This window comes from Dermacentor variabilis, chromosome 3 (assembly GCF_050947875.1).
Source record: "Dermacentor variabilis isolate Ectoservices chromosome 3, ASM5094787v1, whole genome shotgun sequence".
Classification (NCBI taxonomy): Eukaryota; Metazoa; Arthropoda; class Arachnida; order Ixodida; family Ixodidae; genus Dermacentor; species Dermacentor variabilis.
In genome coordinates, this window is record NC_134570.1 from 188630977 (window position 1) to 188654311 (window position 23335).

The 23335-nt window shown below is 47.7% G+C and overlaps 1 protein-coding gene across 1 annotated transcript in view; it reads right to left on the bottom strand.

Moving 5' to 3' along the window:
* Positions 1 to 23335, bottom strand: part of LOC142576569 (monocarboxylate transporter 3-like) — a 129063-nt gene that overhangs the window by 31539 nt on the left and 74189 nt on the right. Inside the window, exon 3 of the mRNA XM_075686745.1 lies at positions 3012 to 3155. Within this exon, the coding sequence (XP_075542860.1) occupies positions 3012 to 3155 (144 nt within the window). The remainder of the gene's footprint in view (positions 1 to 3011; positions 3156 to 23335) is intronic.

Consider the following 23335-nt stretch of genomic DNA (forward strand, 5'->3'; position numbering starts at 1 on the left):
ATCACGGTTTGAGCGCATGAGGCGCAGTAATTTATCCTTAAGTAAAGCAAAAGGAGGCCTAGGGCTGGTAAACGTAGAGGTAAAACTCAAAGTTCACATGTACCATATTTTTTTTCAAAAACCAAACCTATCATATTATACGCCATTCTTTCAAACAATTAGAAGTGGGGGTACTTAGGCGAGTGCATCGAAGGTGTCCAAGGAGTCCCACGAGCCCGCACCCTAAAATTCTACAGGGAGGTGGAGCAGGCACCTCGCTTCTTCGAGCAGCGTTTTTCTCAAGAGTACCTAAAAAAATTTAAAACGGAAGAGTCTGTACTGGAGCACTATAGATATGCTATTCCCGCCACCACTATATTGGTCTCGAGCTGGAAGCCAGCTGGAGTCTGAAGTTTTTAAGCGCCTACCAAAATATCCTGTAAAATCAGCGGTTAAGGATTTCTTTGCTAGGTTACATGTCGAAGTTCTGCCTGTAAAAACATGGCTACGTAACAAGGGTTCTTTCGTGCAGTGGTCAACGGACTGCCCGCTCTGTTACTATCCAGAATCGTTTCAGCACGTGTTTTTGTTTTGTACAAACGCAGTACTATTTTGGCACAACACACGAATTGTGTTTGACGTGCAGATATACCCAAATTGGGATAACGTAATGTTTCTGATACTGGAAGATGACAAAAATAACAACAGCGTTGGAACCCTGTTATTTCTAGGTTTGTATGCAATTCGGAGGTCACGAACTGACTACGTCCTAGCTCTAGAAAACGCAAAACCTGCGTGGACGCACATTTGTGATGCTTTTGAGTATACAAGTTCACTGCTGGGCAGCGAAGATGAGTTGAGCAAGCGATGACAGGTGTGGCAGAAGCGCCTGCAGCAAAGACGAATAATTATATAGATGTGCAATTCTCTGTGCATGTGCGTGTGTGTGTTAGAAAAGCTGTAAAGAAAGAACCCTTCCGTGCATGCTACCTGCTATGTAAAAAAAGGAAATAATAGGAAGTCACAGAATAAAAAAAAAGAACTCATGGGTGAGTTATAGCGTCTCCGTCTCATACTCCGGAGACCCTGGTTCGATTCCCACCCAGCCAATCTCGCAAGTTCTTTTTATTTATGAAGTGCCTTCCGGAATTTTTCGCTCACGACCAACGCCGCCAATGCCGACGACACCGGCTTTTCTAGCGCCTTAACGCTGTCGCGTTAAAACAGTGGGGATACCATCGGGACCACACGACTTCTTGGTGGCTAAGTGAAGGGTTTGGTTAAGTACACCCTCAGTATACAGTGATATATCGTGGATTGGAGGGTATAGTTCGGAATAAAAAACAGGGATTACAGAGTTATCAGTCATAAGGACAGAGTGGAAGTAGGTGTTCACAGAAGAAGCTATTGTCTGCGAATCAGAAACTGCAACATTGTTAATTGATAACGTGCCCGAGGATAGCCCAAGTGGTAAGATAGCTTTCCAAAATTTTGGGGGGAATAGCCAACATTAATTTCGGCAAAGTTGCGTTGTAACAAAATTATTTTGCAGCAATTATTTTAGAGCAGAGTTACTTATGAGCCCTGTGGAATTGCATGAGTTTGGTTGAGTCACCAGAGCGTTTCGATCGACGTAATCTGTCCACACGACGTGATAAATGCAAAAGGTGCTTAGTCATCCAATAATTTCAGCGTTTGTTTTCTGTGTTTTTAAAGGAACAAAAGTTGAGACACATACTGACAAGATTTTCGCAGAAACTTGTCAAGGTAGTTGTATGACTTGTGGTACTTATTAGTTCAAACGTATGAAAGGAATCGCATATGACGTTTGTTATTGCCAGATCATCAGCATGGTTAAATTCAGAAAATGTCCGGTAGATATAGCGGGATTCAGGGACGATGCCAGGAACTGAAATTAAGAGAGAATTGTGGTCAGATATTCTATCAATACCATCGCATGAGTAACCTGCATTAAGAAAAGATGTGTTAAGAAAGAAAAGATGAAGGATGGAGGTTTTCCCAGTGAAATCCTGAAAGATCTGGTGCAGGCCGCAGGACAATGAAATGTGGATGAACTCATGTGGACAGTAGGCCTTGCCCTGCCGTTGGAGGAAAAAGTACTGAAGTTGGCCGATAACGTTTAAAGTTTAGAAAGGAACAATAATATGCACAAATCATCAAAGTGAACTTTGAAATTTTACGTAGCTGTAAAAAAAAATAAGTGCTCCAGGGTAAAATCATTAATAACAAGAGTATTGTCCATGGCGGCCGCATTTAGATGAGGGCGAAATGTGAAAACACTCGTGTACTTAAATTTAGGTGGATTAGAGGTGCATGAACCTCAGGCTGTCCAAATTATTCCGGAGTCCCCCGCTACAGCATGCCTGATAATCATTTTCAGTTTAACAGTCTTTAAATACAATGAATGGGTAAAAGACAATATACTGGCGATCATATTGGGGTTCTGGCACGCAAAACCCCATCAATATATTTTTTGTTATTTGATTGTATTGTGTCCAATACGCTCAGTCGCCTTGACAGCGAACTCTGGAGAAGATTTCCGTTGTTTGAATGGCAACGAGAAAAATTTTGTAGTGTAGGCGCACGAGGAAGCCTGTGCCAGACATTGTTTTACAGAACTTCCGGTTACTGGATACGTTGCCTGGCACACTGCCTTGTAGGGACAATGCTCTGCAAGCGTTTGCGACAGGTTTAAATCTGTACTACGTAGTGGGCTTCATTTAGAGAACTAAAATAATCATGAATGGCAAGACAAGTAGCAGATATTGACGAAACCAGCAAACTATGCATTATTGAGCATTCGCTTAGGCTTCATGGTTTTGGTACGTAAAAAGACTCGATAGAAGCCAGATTTTTTTTCGGCGACAAGAAAGTGGGAGGCAATTGCAAATGTGTAATAAACTTATGCACATGAATACATTCGTAAAACAGCGCATATTAGCAGCGCAAGCGCTAGAGAAAGATTAAACAATGACGGCGCTGTGCCAAGCAACTCAAATGAACACGCTTACCATGCAGAGCACCGAGGGTGATTGTCATGCAGGTGATGTTGGGAGCGAAGGCTGCACCAATCAACGGCACCCAGAGCAACAGGCTGCCGAAAAGGGTTATCTGGTGCACGGTGAGGTACTTTTGGAGCAGTACCACAACGAAGCCTGCAATGAAGTAGGTATAAAGAAACGATCCTTGAACAATTCATCATTTCGTAGCCAGTTTATTATCTCTTAATGTGTGTGTCTCTTAATTGTGTCTCGTAGGCGCCGTTATGACCTAAAAGATAATGTGCAACACAGTCAAGAAGCTTCCCTCGGATATCTTTCATTATCACTTCTCCTTTCTGAAACAGTGAGTGCGCCTCGTATATGCACGTATGATCTGTAAACAAATGTGAAAACCAAGTTCTTTTTTCGACTGTAACGCGCCCAGACAATCACGCTAAGATCTGGTAAAGGGTCGCCTTCTGTGAAGCTTCGTATTCATTCCGATGTATTGTCTCTTGTTAGTAACAAACATTTCCGAACAACTCACATTAGGGGAAGTCTCGTAGCATCAGTTTTGATGTCATGAAGTATTTCACATCATGGTGTTGACGGTATTCGCTTATTCGAAACAGGGTCATAGCACCGGCAGTGTTTACTTACTACGTAAACCGAACACCTGTTTAGGATATGCACGATTATATCTACTGTGAAGAAAGTTTTACAGGTATCATTTCATGATCTAAACACGTTTGAAATATTTGCACAGCAGCTGCAAGTATTTGTGTTTTCCGACACAGGCTAACAAAACCCTCTCCAATTTAAGATTTCACCGTATAATGCACTTATTTTGCCGATGATACATGGCGCGTATGTGTTGTTATTTTGAAGCCATTGCATTTAAGGTACACTTGAAAGCGCAAAGTATTTCGAAGACGAGCTGCACGTTTTCTCTTCGGAAAGCATCGGTCGATTCATTTGGGAACAAGCACAGTGCCAAAAATACCGTGCCCACTTAGAGCGTCGGGGGAAAGTTACTCGCCTGAATTTATTGCATTCACGTTATCGAAAGCTGATAAATGGTAGTGAGCATTCTTATAAACGACAATTTTCAACATGGCCGTCAAGATATTGTGACGCGCATGACGTGTGCCTCAACGTGCATCCATTTCGTAATTGCTGGAGGGGTTGGTGCTAAATCAAATCTAGGAGTAATTGTCAAATCAACCAGCTATTCTCTCATCGCTGGCGTTCACCACTTGAGCAAGATGGGGTGGTCACTTTCGAAATCCTGTGCCGCCTTCCTCACCGAAGTCAGTACAAAATCAGAAGTGCATAAAACTTGGCTGGTTCAAAAATATCATGTGTTCCCACTACGCCGAGCCTTACACCATGGACACATGAAAAGTGCTAGTGAGGCAGAAGTACCGATAATATCGACAGTATATTTCTGGTTTCAAACTATCGAGAGTATCGATAATACGATTGATAGTAAACTATAGTCCGCTGACGCGCTGTTGATAGCGTTGTTGATAGTTTTGCAGTTCCAGCGATACTACCAAAACTTAACTTCAACTAACTAGCCATGACAGAGTTCTTGCATTTTTTGCATGAACATTATAGAGAGCGAGAATGAAACATTTGTCTCTGGTTTCAAAATTATACATATGGTTCATAACTTATTGATACTCGAAACTAATCAGCTAGTGTTACGCAACACCAATAAAGTGTGTCGGTATCCTTAGGTTCTAGTCATTATGTGCAATAAAATTGGCGTTAGTAAAGCTGTACACACATAAATATTTTTTTGCTATAACTTATCAGTTAGACATTTGTCAGCAAGACATTCAGGTGGAGCATGTCAACTTTTTTCCTTTCCACCCACTGCTCTTTTAAATTATGCATGAAGGCCTAGCGATAGAGCACATTTGTTCGGCTGGTACTGACGTTGTGAGAACGCACTTATGTATTGCATAGCCGCTTCCGAGAGCAGCGTTATGGAACTTTCGCTTCACTTGTAGAATTCTAAGGGATTACTGCTCCTCGACTGTTGTTGCAGCATAATGTGCTAATGAACATTGTCATGTGGACCTATGCTATGCACATATGTATTTGCTTGTCAGTTCTGTCAGTCCTACCAGGGAGTGTAACAGGAAGGACATCGTCGTAAGACACGTGATGCATGCACGAAGTATACTAAATGTCATTGGATGACTGATACACATAAAAAACTTGGTAATAGTTATAAAGAGAATATTGAAAATGTAGCGTTATGTGGGGCTAGAAACAGTCAGAAAACTGTAGCATAATACTCTTACAGTGGATCGATGTTTATTTACAGATGAAGACCTGGATGGAGGACAGCTCACCACGAAGTCGCCAGCGAAATGTTGCCTTGTCTGCCACTCAGCTCGCCGTCCTCCTATTCTTCTATCTACTCCTTTTCGCCACGTTACAATGCCCCTTTCGCAGGCGAAACCCACTGGGAGAGTCACTATTAGCAAGCTGGGTGTATTTGGAACATCGACCTGCAGACGAAACCCATGCAACTATGTAAGTTAAGTCGCTCAGACGATCTAAAACAACGAATGGGCTCATATAATGTGGCGAGAGCTTGCTGCACAAGCCAGGCTTGCGTTGTGGGGTCTATAGCAGCACTAGGTCACCTTTTTTTTTGGAATAAATAGCTTGATGGGAACTATTGCACCGTTCCTTCGAGCGGTCTTGCGATGCCAATGTCCGGACGAATGCTATTCAGCGGGCTTACTCGGTGAGGCAAAGTGTCTTGGCGACAGAATCCTCAGCGCCTAGGGAAAACGGCAGAGTCGTGTCGAGGAAGCTGCGCGGCCACCGAGCATAGAAGAGATGGAAAGGGCTGGAATTCGTTGTCTGATGCTTCGCAGTGTTGTAGGCGTATGTTATGAATGGAAACATGTTATCCCAGTTCTTGTGGCTAGAGGATACATACGTGGATAGCATGTTCTTTAAGGTTCGGGTCGTGTCTTCAACAAGACCGTTGGTTTGCGAACGGTACGGTGTTGGGTGACGAAATTGTGTTCCGCATAGCCTAAGCAGCTATTCAACAGCGTCGACCACGAATTGACGACCCCGGTCGCTTCTGATCACGCGAAGTCGGCCATGCTGCGACGCAAACAGCGGTAGATGACGGTACTGCCGCGGTCTCCGCGTATTGTGTAAGATGGTCTACACAAACGATGATCCATCCATTGTTATTCGATGAACGTGGGAATGGGCCCACGAGGTCCACGCTGACTTGCTCAAAATTTGTGTGAGGGGGAATCAACAGCTGCAGAAGACCTGCTTGGACGGTTGAAGGTCGTTTCCGTCATTGGCATTGGTCACAACTAGCGACAAATTGATTTGTTGTTTGACGCATGTGAGGCCGGTAAAAGCGCTCTCACACATGTTGTAGCGTACGGGTGAAACGAAGATTACCTGATGTCGGATCATCATGCATGGCATGTAGCACAGCACCACAGAGACTCTTCGGAACGACAAGAAGAAAACGGACGCCGCAGGCAGAGTGGTTGGTTTTTGCAATAAGTTGTCACGTATAGAAAAACCACCACTGGCTTTCGGACTCAGGGCCATGACAAAAAGAAGTTCCGGACTGATGTCGTTACGTTGGTCCTCCTGTAAGACGGTCGTGTCCGGCAATTCAAGTGAAATAGCAGCCACACAGTCATCGAAAGTGTCTTCTTGAGAATTTGCCGTTGGCAGTGGTAAGCGGGAAAGACAATCGGCGTCAGTATGATGGCGACCGCTTCTGGGTTTCGCTACGAAGTCATACTCTTGCAGTCGTAGGGCCCACCGCGCTAGACGACTAGAGGGATCCCGAAGTCTGACCAGCCAGCATAATGAATGGTGATCAGCGACTATGCTGAATGGGCGACCATAGATGTAACAGGGAAATTTATGAACAGCAAAACAGCTGCAAGGCATTCCTGCTCAGTGACTGTGTAGTTTCACTCAGCATTGCTTAAGCAACGACTGGCATGGGCAACAACGTGATCGGCGTCGTTTCGTCGTTGAACAAGCGATGTTCCGATGCCTATTCCGCTGGCGTCAATATGAATTTCGGTAGGGGAACACGGATCAAAGTTACGCAAGATGGGCGCTGGCGTCAGTAAGAACCTAAGTTGACGGAACGATGGCTTACATTCTGGTGTCCAGTCGAACGATACATCCTTTTGCAACAGACGTGTCAATGGGTGTACAACGTGGGCGAATTTCGGGACAAAACGACGGAAATAAGAACAGAGTCCCAGGAAATTGCGCAGTTTCTATGCTGACTGCGGAGGCTTGAAGGAACTGACCGCTTCAATATTGCGGGGGTCAGATATGACTTCATCATTGTCGACTGGATGACCGAGGACCAATGACTGTCGCTCCCCAAACCTACAATTTCCAGAGTTGAGAATCAAATCTGTGTTCTCCATGCATTTCAGAACCAGGCTAAGGCGCTCATTAGGCTCTTCAAGACTGCGGCCGAAAATAACATCATCGCGGTAGCAAAGACATATTTTCCGCATTAATGTGCGCAGAATTGTGTCCATGAATCTCTCGAACATCGCGAGCGCATTACAGAGCCAGAAGGGCATAGCGTTAAATTCAAATAAACCTTACAGTTTAACAAAGACGCTCTTCTCTTTATCGACATGATCCAGAGGTATCTGACAATAGCGTGAAAGTAGATCGAGGGACAAAAATAGGAGGCATAGCGTACGTAGTCTATTACGTCGACACATCCTTCTTGGTAATCGCATTAAGTTGCCTATAATCAACACAAAATCTCCGCAAGCCATCTTTCTTTCTTCACGAAAATAACAGGTACAGTCCATGGGCTTGATGATTCTTGAATGATATTTTCCCTCAACATCTCTTGTACCAGGTCTGCAATAGTCCTGCGCTCTGATGAAGACACTCGGTAAGGCTTCTGTCGAAGAGCATGTGCCGATCCTGTATCAATGCGATGGTGAGCACGCGAAGATAAAATAGTTGTACAGTGCTCATCTTGAGAGAAGTCGAACACAGTAGCATACTGGAATAGCAGTTGCACTGAGGTGAAGACAAACTTGCTCACCATGCGTAGAATTTTCTGCTCGTAAGGGCAGGCGGCTCGTCCTTCAGTGGAATTCTCGTCCCTGACGACCACGAATGAACTGCACGTGATGTCGCCGAAGACGTCAATCTTCATGTGTTCGGGGACACGCGCCGGGACGGCATAACAATTTAACGCCCACAAAAACGTGCTATCATAGTTACAGTCCCAGTCTCTGCGCAGTCTTAACTGCCTCGTTAGGCGGTAGTCCGTCCTGCCGACTGAATGATGAATAGATCCAAAGAGAGTTTTCGAATTTGGCAATTGAACTGCAGGGGGTATTCTAATAACAAAGCCCCACTGCAGCCGTTTTTCGGGTGTTTTGCTGTCAAATGTCAGGTCATTGCTTTCCAGGAAATATTAGTCTCCGCCGCCTCGCTCCAGGGCTACAGCGCCATGTCGGGCCGGCCCGGGTGGCCAGTGATTTGTACCTTGATTGATAAAAGGCCTACTCATCTCACCCACGACCTCAAGCTGATGAGCGGTAGAGTCGAATCTGTAAATGTTGAAATCCTGCTCGACGCGCCGTAGCGGAATCAGCGCAGAAACAACGTGTTCGTCCTCAACATCTACAGCAACCCTAGGGACTCACCCCAGCAGTTCAAGACCATCTTCAAAACAGCGGCCGACTTGGCCGACCGTCGACCCTTGGTCGTCGTCGGCGACTTCAACGCACCGTATGGCATCTGCGGTTACGTCTATGACACTACCAAGGGGCGCAATCTGTGGCAAGACGCCAACGAGATGGACATCACCCTGGTCACTGACAAGGCTTTTTCCACGCGCATCGTCAACTTTGTCACACGGGACTCGAAACCCGACCTTTCCTTCATTAGGAACGTCGAAGACGTGGGCTTGAAAAATACTGCCATGGGGTTCGGCAGCGACCATTGCATTTTCGAGACCAACTTCAAAGAGGCTCGCAGTAGGGTGAGCGAATTCATGTTCGTCGATTGGGAACATTTTCACAAGATTCGGGAAAAACCCGGGAGAGCCAGGCACCCGCCACTTTCGAAGAATGGTGTGAAAGCATCCGAAACCGCGCTTTCGCCGCCACCAAGAAAGTGGAAGCCAATCTCAACGTCGAGCGAATGAACAGCAGATTTGTCCACCTGATCGAGGCCAAAAACGTTTTGCTCCGCCGACGGAATGGTCAAATGCTCAATCGCACATTCAGAAAAAGATCTCGGAGCTCAACTAGGCCATCGATGGCCATCGGAAAGGGCTATGTATACCAGCAGCAGTGGGACGAGCTCTGCGAATCCATCGACGGACAGATGCGCAACGGCAAAGCCTGGGGTTTGCTAAAGCACCTTCTCGACGAAAGCGGCTTCATGTCAAATTAGAAGCGTACGTTGGCCCAGGCCCTTTACGAAGCCACCGAGTCTCACACGGTTGAGGAACTCGTCTCCATACTCATACAGAAGTACCTCCCTGTCCGGCGCGACGGAGATCCGGCGACCCAACTTCCGGAGTACTGAGGCCCTCCTCACCTCGAGCTGGACGAAAATTTCGCCCTTGCCGAGGTCTGACAAGCCATCTTCGCGTTCAACTGCAAGTCTGCGCCGAGTCCGGACGGAGTCACCAGTAGAATTTTGAGAAATCTCGACAACCCGTCGATTGTATTTCTGACCGACAAGATCAACGAGATGTAGAAGAGCGGCGTTGTACCTGCAGAATGGAAGTCGGCCTGCACGGTGCTCATTCCTTAGCCCGTCAAGGCCCCGAATATCGAGAACATCAGGCCGATTTCTCTAACGTCCTGCGTCGGCAAGGTCATGGAGCGCATCGTCCCCAACAGGCTCAACAGGTACCTCGAAGGCAACGAGGTTTACACGTACAACATGATCGGCTTCCGTGCTGGGTTCTCGACGCAGGATGTCATGAAACTAATCACGCATCAGATCGTGAACGACCCTTCCAGAGATGTCAAAGCTCTACTCATTCCGTTCCTCGAGAAGGCTTTCGACAACGTGCCCCACACCTTCATCGTCAAGGCCATTTCAGACCTGGGTCTCGGTTCCTGATTCCACGGTTACGTCAGCTCTCGTTTTAATGGATAAGAAGGTCAAGCTTCGCACTGGAGACTTCCGCTCTGAAGATGCAGCCCGTGGAAGACGGGGCACTCCTCAGGGCGCCGTGACCTCTGCCACACTGTTTAACATCTGTATGATTAGTCTTCCTGAGAGGGTGGCACGTGTCGAGGACGTCAAGCGCGCAATTTACGCCGACGACATCCGCATCTGGTGTTCCGGCGTCTGCGAGGGCAGAGTCGAAGAAGCCATGTAAGAGACGATCGACGTGATCGAGGAGTATCTCCGCCCCACCGGATTTCGATACTCCCTGGTCAAGTCAGAGCTTCGTCGGAGGCAGACCCAAAGGTTGGAAGCCAGTCTCCGAAAGTAGCATCAGACTTCGTACATGTGATGGGGAGGTGGTACCGAGGGTCGACGTCATTCGGGTCCTGGGCATGTTTGTCTAATTCAGCGGCGGGAACGGAACGGCTCTCCGCGAGATCATCGTAAAGACAGGCAACGCTTTCCGCCTGGTTCGCAGAATCGCAAACCGACACCGAGACAGGAAGTAAAACAATCTGCTCCAGCTGATGAACGGCTTCGTAGTGTGTCACTTCAAGTACACAATTTCTACACACAACTGACTCCGTGCGGAGTGAGACAAGGTCAACGCTGTCATCCGCAAAGTAGTCAAAAGGGCTCTCGGGCTACCCATCAGGACCCGTACTGAGGATCTCTTCCAGCTGGGTATACATAACACGGCCAAGATTGCCCGAACCCAAGAATGCGTGCAGCTGACTCGCCTGACCACCACAGCGACAAGTAAACGCACCCTCGAAGAGCCGAGTTACCATTCTTCGGCATTCATAATGGTTAGTACCCCGATCCATAGGTGATTTGAGATAAGTTCGAAATGGTCCCAGTGCCCCGAAACGTCCACCCAGTCCACAACGAGGGCAGACGAAAGGCCAGAGCAGCAGCGATCCTCAAACAGATTAAGCAACAAGACATCAGAGCAAGCTTCGTCGACGCCGTGTAGTACTGCGATGGGAAGACCTTTGCCGTCGTCGTGGTCGACTTCTGCGGCAAGATTTCCAATAGCACCTCGATTCGCACTTCAGGCCCCGAAGTTGCCGACCAAGTCGCCATCGCCCTCGTCCTCCTAGACAATCGTGGGTCCGAGATCTACGGCGATTCCAGAACGGCAGTTGGGGCTTTTCAGAACGGTTGCATCGGCGAGCAAGCTGCTCATCTTCTTAGCATCTCGAGACCGTATGCTCTCACGCATCATTCGATTCACTGCTTTCCCTCTCGCGTAGAGTCGGTCAAGAGTGCTCCCCCGAACGTCAATGAGTCTACTCACGAGGTTGTGCGCGGCCTCACCAACCGCGCTTTCTCTGTAAGGAGCGCCGAGTCCCCTATTCCCTGCCGCCACAGGGACGCTCCCGCTGCTCACAATGAAGTTAGGAATATCTTCTACATATCTAGAAGGGTTCTTCCACACCCTTACCCCAAGTTGAATGGGGCGCAAGGTGTTTCTCTTACAGACAGGCCCATATCCGTGTCTGGCCGTTCTATACGACGTTTAGCCCGACGTATATCCCGACGACGCCTGCCCGTCCTGCAGGCAGACCTCCACTCTAGCACACATGCTCTGGGAGTACGGATCGAGATACCCCAAGTTCAGCTAGGTGGAGTTGGACTTCCTTCTGCGTATACCCGCTCTATACAAGTAAATTCAGGCAGTCCGGCGTGCCCGCGACCGGGCCAGAGGGCTAGACCTGCCTGTCCCGACGTGGGACAAGCCGTGGGCGCTATGAGTTGGCTTCTTCGCCGTACCTCCCATAAAGTTATTTCACTCACTCACTCACTCACTCACTCACTCACTCACTCACTCACTCACTCACTCACTCACTCACTCACTCACTCACTCACTCACTCACTCACTCACTCACTCAGTCACTCACTCACTCACTCACTCACTCACTCGCATGTCAAATGGTTTATAGATTTATGCACATGGCACAAGCCATCGTTTGAAGACTCGGTGCGTCGCATTAAGTGCACGTCTGCTCGCCTAAACGACATCCCCAGCCTTCAGAATATTTGTGCAGCTGTGTGGAACTATATTGTTACGGAGATGTTGCCAATATCAAAAGACTATATTTACAGTATAGTCTTTCTGCTGTATAGAATATACTTGATGAGTCAGAGAGGTTAAGATGGCCGACCACCAAGAACACGCAGCAGCCCGCGTCTCTGATCTTCTTCCTCTCTCTTCTTTCATCCTTACGTAACAGAACCCCCGGGTGGCGAAGTGCCGTCTCGGCGCATGGTAAGCGAATAAGTGTGAACGAAGTATAGCTTCAGCCACGAAACGTGCACGATGTCAACAGGAGTCTGACTTCAGGATGCATCAAAGTGTAGCGGCGAAATCTCGTAATTTACGGCGTTAACTTGGCGTAGGACTTTATAATGCTATGTGTAGCGAGAGATAAGCTTTTAGGAGAGGCCAACCTTACGACATGGTGACCAGAGGAGCACCCAAGCACCTGGGGCGACCTTAATATCGCGATGGCGGCGGTCGCAACGCTCTTTTTGTATATGCTGCGAGGCTTAAACGAGATCGGGTGACTCGACGTGCCATGTGATCGCGATCGATCACTTCATGAGCGTACTCAGTTGCAACACGCGGCACAGAAGGGAGCATGGTGTCAAACGGCAATGGGGGGTCGCGACCATACAAGAGTTAAAAGGGTGAATGTGTTGCGGTGTCATATCGGGACGAGTTATATGCGACCGTCACATAAGCCAGTGTGGCGTCCCAGTCGCGAAATTCGTTGAAGGCGTACATCGACAACATCCCTATGATCTTTCTATTGAGACGTTCCATAAGACCGTTTGTTTATGAGGGGTAGGCAGCGGACAGCTTGTGCTCAGTTGCACAAGAGCGGAGGCGGTCGTCGACAACTCGAGATAAGAACGAGCGGCCGCGGTCTGTAAGTGACTCTCGAGGTGCACCGTGATGGAGAATGACGTCGTGGAGGAGAAAATCAGCGATGTCTGTTGCGCAACTAGTCGGCGACGCCTTTGTTATTGCGTAGCGTGTTGCGTAATCAGTAGCGACGGCGATCCACTTATTCCCTCTAGTCGTCATCGGAAAAGGGCCAAGCAGGTCAAGACCTACGCGAAAAAATGGTTCAGAGGGACTTCGATTGGATGAAGTCGTCCGAAAGCTGACAGCAGAGGTTTCTTCCGGCGCTAACACAATTCGCAAGTTGCTAATAACGATGCACAGAGCGGTAAAGACCCGGCGAGAAGAACCGGCGTCGTACGCGGTCGTATGTGCGCAAAACTCCCTCCAAGGTGTTCCGCCGTTGGTGTATCATGAAATTCTTCGAGAACGATGATAATAATAATGATAATACCTTATTGATGACTTCAGAATCATACAATGGATGAATCGGGCCTGCCAAAGCCGCAGTTGGCTTGAACGGCAGTGCCTGACACACAGCGACAGACACACACACACACAGACACACACTCACACACACACACACACGCGCGCGCACACACACACACACACACACACACACACACACACACACACACACACACACACACACACACACACACACACACACACACACACACACACACACACACACACACACACACACACACACGCACGCACACACACACGCACACACACACACGACAGGCTTCCGATCACGCAATAATGTGTCTAAGAGCCTTTCTGAGACCATATTTCGTCTTCACATCTGGTATGCTTTGGGGAAGTAAACTAAACATTGCTGGGACATAATAGTTACGGAGTCTTTGACCATATCTCGTCTTACAGCGGGGTGTAACATAAGGATTCTTTTGTCTAAGGCAACGAAGAGACACATAAGGAATATTATACTGGCTTATTCCAAAATGCTTTAGGACAACAGTTTCTAGCAGCAAAGAACTGAAATCAGGTAAAGACAAAGTTTTGCACACATCAGATTTGGGGGGGGGGGACATCATAAGCAACATGCTTCAGAATGCTACGAAGGACGGAGTTGACCCGGTTTACCAAATGTTGGGTGCCATGACCATATGGAGATATCCCATATCGGATTACACTGTAGCATAACGCATGTACTACAAGCTTTCGGGCAGACAATGGCATGTAAAATTCAATATTATACAAAACACAAGACACAGCGCGAAGTGTTTGTCAAATATATGCGAAATGAGAGTTCCAGGATAAATCACTGTAAAGAAAAGCACCAAGGTATTTAATTGAACAAGCGTATTGCACAGGGTCAGACAAACAAGGATTGCAATGTGATGTGTGCAAATATAATGGGAACGATAAAGTAACTTGCTTGACAGGGTTGTGGAAACAGATCGGTTGAGTTTTGGACTCATTGATATGGACTACATCATTCCGAAAACAGTACATCACTTTTGTTGTCGCCATTGGCAAAGAAGAGATGGAGTCAGTGTAACTTCAAGCGTGTGAAACAAGGACAGTGTCATCAGCATACTGATATAATCTGACGTTAACAACATTGAATAACTCGTTAAAATATTAAAATATAGATTAAATAATAACTGACTTAAAATTGAACCTTGGGGGACGCCAGCTTTAATTTCACTCAGGTTGCTACGAAATTTTCCAAGAGACACAAGTTGGTGTCTGTGAGATAAGAAGCTTTTCAAAAGCCGCAAAAACGCACCCCGAAAGCCTAGCAAAGCAAGTTTGGTTAGCAGTATACTATGACCGACGCTGTCAAACGCTTTGCGGACGTCGAGAAACAGTGCAGAAGCAATCTGATTGTGTTCAAACGCCGAGTTTAGTGTATCGGAAAAATCTTCAAGCAGCAACTGCGTACCCCAATTCGGCACAAAACCATACTGGCTAGGAGATAACACGCCATGATTGTTTAAAAAGCTGCTCATTGTCTTGAGCAGATGTTTTTCCAATATCTGCCCAGTGCATGAAAAGATTGAAATAGGCCGGTAGTTTTCGATATTGTTGCATGCGACACTTTTAAAAAGAGGAATGACCAGCACATTTTTCAGATTATCGAGAATGATACCAGTGGTAATAATATTTTTTAAAATGAGTACTAGGACATCTTTTATTGCTTCGAAAGTTCTGCGCAGCTCTAATATTGAAATACCATCAATTCCTGCAGAGTTATTTGGTTTTAGACTGAAAAGGATTGATTTCAGATCATGTTCCGAAAACATGGGAAGAAAGGCGGATTCTGAAATACTAGTTTGAAATGTGCGAATATCTGGATGAGGTCGCGCTACACCAGACACTTTTGAAAAATATGAGTTAAAATCATTAGCGGTGGCAGTACCATTTGAAGAAAAACGAGACATCAGATCAACATGGCGATTAGCGTTTACATCAGCAACTCTAAGATTGTTAATTAGGGACAATGTCTTCCTGCTGTCACAACGAGCGTCTGTGAATTTTGTTCGTATGTTATTACATTTTGCTAGACGTATCATAGCATTGACCTTATTTCGAAGCTCTTTGAACCGAAGCCGCAAAGCCGTACAATTAGGACTTCTCTTTGTTTGAACTCATAACAAGTCTTTTGCGTGTTTTGCCGCGAGTATTTCTGTCGACATCCATTATTTTGGTCCAAGTTACGTTGTTTCATTTTACAGACCAGTGTAGTTGCAAGCCGGAAATCGATGAACAGTGTTACAAAGTTGTCATAGGCGCCGCCTGGAGTTACAGCCATGAAAAAGTTATACCAGTCGTGATTCATTACTAATTTGTCGAATGCTAAGGGGTCAACAAATTAGATTTGTTTGACTTCGTTTGGAGCGACCAAGTGTGTAGTGTCATCTGTTAGGGAGCAGCAGATCATCTCATGATGAGCAAGTTTCGCTGTAATAACGACAGATTTGACACTCAAGCTATGTGCACGTATATATGATCTATGCAAGATGTAACAAGATGACCAGCAAGGAATTCTTCGCGCGTATGTTCACAGGTCGTGTTGTGCAAGCCCCCCCATTTGGAAATGGCGTCCAAATAATTACTAACTGTCGCCGGTGAAGGGCGTAGCGTATCTATGTTGACATACCGAATTAGGCAAATATGGTCCATTGACGACAATGACGCCAGCGCGACATCCAGTTCATCCAGGAATATACGACTGTTGCAACATGGTGGGCGATAAAGCGCAAGCAAAATTAGTAACAAGGAAGGTGCGCAAACACGAACTGCCACAATTTCAGCTTGGGAAAACGAGAAATCCTGCTCAGTTGTCGCCCATCTTTCTCAGATGAAAACTGCCACGCCTCCTCCCCTCTTAATTGGCCTAGTGTATGAAAAACTTGGTATCCAATTATCTGATACTGATTGATGCAGGCCGACGGAATGTTAATCTCGGTAAGCACGATCGCATTGAAATAGGAGTTCAAAGGGGTAATTAAGGCCTGAAAATGGTTCCAATGTTTTCTAACACTGCGAATGTCGACGTGAACAGCACGGAAAGCGCAACCATCAGGATATGGCAAGAAGCTACAAACCTCGTTCAGATTAGTACATGTCTTGAAGGCATCTTTGTTCATGCTCATGCAATACTCTGGAGATCAGATACCTTATTGATATACAGAATAGGTGCATTTTCATCCCTCTTAGCCAGTATCCTGGCGTTTTTGTTCCCAACGAATTTACTTTTTTTTCTTTGCCTTTCTGCCTTGCCAGCCGAAACAGCTCCCGTTGGGCACGCGAAAGATTATCGTTGAAGTAAAGCAGTGGAAAGGAACTATCATGACCAAGTTCACGTAGGATTCCTCGTGCAGCGAGCCATTGCTGTTTGCCCGAGACCGTGTGCATCTGCACAAGGATTACAGGAATGGTATTGCTGCGTGCGGGAAGTCGGTGAACGGCAGAAACATCGGTCGGTTTGAATTCGGAAGTGTTTAGCTTCGCCGCCAGTCCTGACAAGAAGGAAGGCATATCCTCGTCGGGGTTATATTGCAGGCCATGAATCTCAATATTGCAGCGTCGGCCGTATTGCTCTAATTCGCCAAGTTCAGAGCCAACCTTCTCAAGCAGCTCAGCCTGAGCAACAACCTTAGAGGAGAGTGTATCTACTTGCGTGCCAAGCTCGCCGACTGCAATGTGGTTCGCAGTTACAGTGGACGACACCGATTTATATTTAACAGCAAGGGAATCGAGCGACCCCTGTATCTGCAGGACAGTTTGTGCAGTTTTTTCTCCGATAGCTTTGAAGGTCAGTAGTTCTTCCACTTTACTAGCCAACATTTCGACTGTAGTCGTCAGCCGGTCCAGTTTATCGTTTACAGTCAAAAGTTGTTCTAGTGCTCCATCATCAGATTTATTAGCCATTGCAGGTTGCTTGACGACTTGCGTCTTGCATGCCGGGCATACCAGAGATTCCCATTTTGCTGCCGACATTTTCGAAAAAGTGGATTCAGCAACCGTCGAGCAGTTTTTACTCAGGTGAAATGCTTCATTGCAAACAGAGCACGTCAGAAACTTATCGTCTCGCCGCAATGGCGCAGCACAAGTGGTACAACCAGGCATTGTGGTGAAGTCGGCAGCAGAGAGCAAAATAGAAAAAAGGAAACGCGGGCAGGTGGTCGTTTGAACTCACCTGTCGACAGCAAAGTAACGAATGAATACATGGTACAGCCTTGCCGCCGGCTGCGACAGGAGTGAGCGAGAGCAGTACTTTTGTAGACGGTAGTTAGACTTGATTGGGCTGCAGATCAGATGACCAAGGCGATGAGAGCGACGGTGGGCGACAGGGAACGAACCCGATGTTGGTCCTTTGGTATCTTGATGGGAAATTCGGTGATCCAGGCAGCCAACACATGTCGATGCGTGTTCCCTGATATCCGCATCGGTAGCTTCGAGTGCGTGCGCAACCGGAGAGTTTGTCGACAGCAAAATAACGGATCAATACATGGTACAGCCTTGCCGCCGACTGCCGCTGACTGATGGATCGCAGATGACGAGGAAGGACAAGGAGCAGCTCCGGGCCGTCAGGGTTGATATTGCGGCGGCAGAGGATGCGTCGCGTTGTTGTTCAGCGTGCATGTCTGTCATGTCAGTCAAAACCATAACGCAGGTCACCGGATCATGCGCAACAGGATCGGGAGGACACACGGGGTGACGCAAGAGGCAGTCAGCGTCCTTGTGGAGGCGTTCAGTATTGTAATGGACACTGAATGAGAATTCCTGGAGCCGGAAAGCCCGGCAACCAAGCCGTCATGTTGGGTCCCGAAGGAACCCAAGCTAAAGCCAAGCACTACCACTCAGTGATGGAGTAATTTCTCTCGGCAGGTGACAGTAGGCGGCAGGCGTAAGCTATCACACACTCGGTATCATTCTGTTGTTGGGCGAGAACAGCGCCGATGTCATGGCCGCTTGCGTCAGTGTGTACTTCGGTCGGTGCATATGGATCAATGTAGGCAAGTATGGGAGCGGTGGTCAGAAACCCGATGAGAGCGGCAAACGCATGAGCCAGCTCCTGGCACCATGAGAATGGCGTGTTCTTCTTTAGAAGATCTGTCAAAGGCCAAGCAACATCGGCGAAGTTCTTGACGAAATAGCGAATGTAAAAGCACAGGCCGATGAAGCAGCGCACGTCAGTATCAGTACGTAGCACAGGAAAACTGAGTACGTCGCGAACTTTTTTCCTGATCTTGTTGGACATCGGATGCGTTAACAAGGTGTCCCAACATGGCAGTCTGACGGCGCAAGAACTGACACTTCGTGGAATTCAGTTGAAGGCCGGCTTTTTGGAAGACTGCAAGAATTGCAGCGAGTCGGGTAAGGTGGCTGCCGAACGTGGGAGAAAAAACAATAACGTCGTTAAGGTAACAAAGACAGGTGGGCCTTTTGTAGCCTCGCAGAAGAGAGTCCACCATACGTTCAAATCGCACAGGGACATTGCATAGGCCAAAGGGAAAGACTTTGAAATGATATAAGTCACCCGGCGTGATGAAGGCCGCCTTCTCGCGGTCCATCTCATCAACTGAAATCTGCCATTAGCCGGATCGAAGATCGATGGACGAGAAATATTTAGCTCTGTGCTACGATTGCAAGGCGTCATCGATACGTGGTAGTGAGTAGACGTCTTTTCGCGTGATCTTGTTTATTCCTTTTATATATTCCTTTATTTCCATAAACGTACAACTTATGGGGGATTTAAGGAAAATGTTGCTCGCAGCAACTTGAGGGCCTTTAACCCGGTCTGAGCGCAGCAGCAGAAGGCACAGTCACTGACTTAGAACCGACAAAACAATACATAAGCAAAAAACAATGACAAGTTGGTTTAGACAGTATGCCGGCAAGCAGAAATGCAATGAGCGGCGATAATCGACGCAAAAACGCTAGGTACCATCTTCCCTTTTTACAAGGACGACAGGCGAGGCCCAAGGGGTGGCAGATGGCCCAATGACCTCTTTGCGGAGCATTTTGTCCACTTCTGATGGGAAGACTTGACGTTAAGCAGGAGATACACGATAGGGACGCCGACGAATATGATTCGTGTCTCCAGTGCTTATACGGTGGTGAACAACAGATGTTTGGCCTAAAGGCCTGTCACTGAAATCAAAGATGTCACTGTACGATTGAAGCAGGAGGCGTATGTCCGTGGCCTGTGCAGAGATGAGGTCAGGTGCAATAATTTTCCCGAAGTCATCCGTTAAGGAACCAGAGCTGTGAGCTGCAATTGGCGCTAATAAGCCACTCTCGGCATTGAGATTGTCAATTTCAAATTCGTAACCACTAGCAACGTTGGCCGAGAACATGCCGGCCGGACTGACGTGAGGGCACAGGCTGAAATTCAGAAGTGGTAGAATGACGTCGTTGTTAGTAACTGTGACCAAGGTACGCGGAATAGCAACGTTCCGGTTCAAAAGTACGTCGATGATGGGGCGAAGCACACTTACGTCAAAGTGACGTAAGTAACTGCCTCGGGTGACAGACGCACATCGTGAAGCGAGCACAAGTGCAGTGGGGCGGTGCACAGAGCATTGCTTAGTTGAGGCATTTCTAACTGAAGAGCGCCGCTCGCGTGGTCGATGAGAGCAGAATGAGTGGAGAAAAGTCAAATCCAAGGATAACGACGTGAGGGCAGTTGTGGATCACAGCAAAGAGAACAGAAGTAGGGCAGCCGGATTTAACGAAGCGCTCAGTACATATTCTAAGAAAATATTGGAGGACGCTTAAGCTTCGCCTTCAAGAGTGGAACGCGACAGCGTTCTCGTCGACCCACCAAGGGGTGTAAGACAATGCGGTACGGCGCAGTGATCACTTACGAGGCTCCCCGCATCGGAATTTGCACCTACGAATCACGCAGTGAGCGTCGAGCAACGCAGCGTTTGGCGCGACAACGAAACGTTCGCCTGAGCAAGCGGAACGAACGAAAGAACTCGGTGTCTCGGAGCGTCGTGATCGGCTCGGACAGCTGGGCGGCGACGCGCCTCGCACCGGTGCCCGCACAGCTCAATGCGCGCCGTACATTGCGAGGAGGGGGGTCTTCTGTGTTCGCCGCAAGATGGCTCTGCGTGTGCGGAAGGAGCAGAAGAAATGTAGCGGTAACGTACTTCGCTACGCGTTTAACTGCGACTTCTGTTATTTACATGCTCATAATTACCAATATACACAGCAGTATAACTTTCCACGGCGCGTTTGTATGGCAACACCGCATTCACTAGAGGCGTTTTTGTCCCACGGTGAACGTTGGAACTTATTGCTGAGTGGTAGCGCCTCCGTCTCACACTCCGGAGATCCTGGTTTGATTCCCGCCCAACCCATCTTGGAAGTTGTTTTTATTTATAAATTGCCTTCCGGGATTTTTCGCTCACGGCCAATGCCACCGACGCCGATGGCACCGGCTTTTCTGCGACACGAGCTCCTTAACGCTGTCGCGTTAAAACCAGCACGCCGCCATCGGCCACACGAAGCAGTCGGGCAGCTGTTGGCACCCGGTGAGGACATTCTTTAAACATCTACGTAGGCTAGCGCTCATCACAGCAAGTGGGCTACAGTGTCTACGATTGCTTGGATAGGTACGCTGCCTATTTTAACTTCCATTACACTTCTTGTGGGCACATCAGAGGATTTGCTGCAGTAGTAGACAATGCAGTACCACCTCTGAGGGCCGCATTTCTTAGTTCTGCGAAAGGGTGCGGCCAAACGCCACAGGGGACCAAAGGTGACGTGGCTGTGGCGAACGGGATGGGCGACGTGTTTGCGTTGAACGAGACTGGTGTCCGCGCGGCGATGGTGAGCGAATGTACCATGTGTTCCTGGCAGAGTTGTCGGCGCTGGTAAACTCGGCGGTGGGTAAAACACTGCGAGCATTTGCATAAAAATGGCTCAGGTTGGTCGGTGTGCGAGGTTTGAGGGCCACGAGTTGCGACAGTATCGGGCGACATGAACAATGCGGCGACAGGTGAAACAGATCGGCTGCTTGTCCACAGTTCTCCACTCAGTCGGGTTGCGTGAACGCGGGGATCAGCGTCAGGGTAGAGCGAAAACTGAAGAAAGGCGTTCATTAGCTCTGGGATTGGCGACAGCACATAGAAATGTAAACGGATCTTTCCAACTTCCTGGCGAACGATGGGTTGCACGAGAGGAACAGAAAAAGTGGTGGCATCAGGGCTACGCGAACAGAAAGCTGCGAGTGCCATTGCATCATGCTTACGTCGACCGATTCGCGCCACGTCCACTGACGGAGATGCATGCTGCTGTGCGGGTTGCTCTTTACACGTCGACGTTGCGGCATTAATGGGAAGTCTGGCAAATGTGTGCAACACATGTCCACTTTTGGCCTGGTCGAATTGTCGACACTCTTTAATGATAGCATCAAATGTAGAGCAGCTTTTATACATGAGCAGATTAAAGGCGTCGTCAGTAATGCCCTTAAGAACGTGCCCGACCTTCTCAGCTTCTGTCGTGTCGTGATCGGCTTTACGACAAAGTGCCAGCACGTCCTGGTTGTACGAGACAGGACTCCGTGGGGAATTGGGCACGAGAGGCCAGTTCCTGCTTTGCGGCAATTTTACGGCAGGCTGGTTTGCTAAACAACTATGTAAACATCTCTTTGAATTGGTTCCAGCTGGTTAGCTCCTCTTTGTGGTTTTCGTACCATACCTTTGCCATGCCTCTTAGATAGAACAACAGGTTAGCTAGCATTAGCTTTTGGTCTTATCTGTTGATTGCACTCACGCGTTCGTACATAGCCACCCACTCTTCGACGTCCGCACCATCGGTCCCGCAAAAAGTTCCAGGATCCTTGGGTTGCACAACCACAACCGAAGGTGACAGCGACGCAGCTGGCGACGGTGACGTTGGAGGCGGCAGCGATGTCGATCCCGCGTGCTCACCTTCATTCATGGTGCGGACGGTGATGCGACGTCCACTGCTGAGCTCCGTTTCCAGCCGTGATACCCCGCACCTCCACAAATATGTTACAGGGATGTTGCGAGTATAGAAAGACTATATCTACAACGGATGTACAGGTTGAGTCAGAGTAGTTAAGATGGCTGACCACCAACAACACGCAGCAGCTAGCGTCTCCGATCTTCTTCCTCCTCTGTCTTCTTTACTCCTTTCATAATAATATAACAACATTAAGGTGCCAAAAAGCAAGACACAGCACACAATGGAGGACAACAGGACGGAGTTCCACTCACAACTGCTTTATTTTTACAGAAGATACCTACACATATACCTTCAATTGGCACCTACGCATAAGCACATTAGAGCATCGAGCGCGGTAAGATAAGGAAGTTTCAACGAACTTTTTCTCTGACTTATACATTCATATGTACGTTTCACTAACACACAAGTTGCCTTTCTTACTAACATAAAACGCTTCCATAATTTCCCTAGCTCTCGTATCGTTACTTCTGGCCAGAAGCCGCGTGTCAGAAAATTGTGCCTCATAAGAGCGCGAGGGGCAGCTCCTAATATGCTTAGGCATATAAAGGCCTTCTTTAGTTTGCTCAACTTTTGATTCATGTTCCATGATTCGCTCATTTACACAACGCCCCGTATATCCTATATAAAAACAACCGCAGGAGTGGAATTTCATAGAGTACTGCTATGGCACATTTCATGCTTGCTGCTGCAGCGTCTTTCTTTTTCTTTTTCCTTTTCTTTTCCTATCCGAGAGGAAAGGCCTTGGAGCTTCCTAGGGACTGTAAAGATG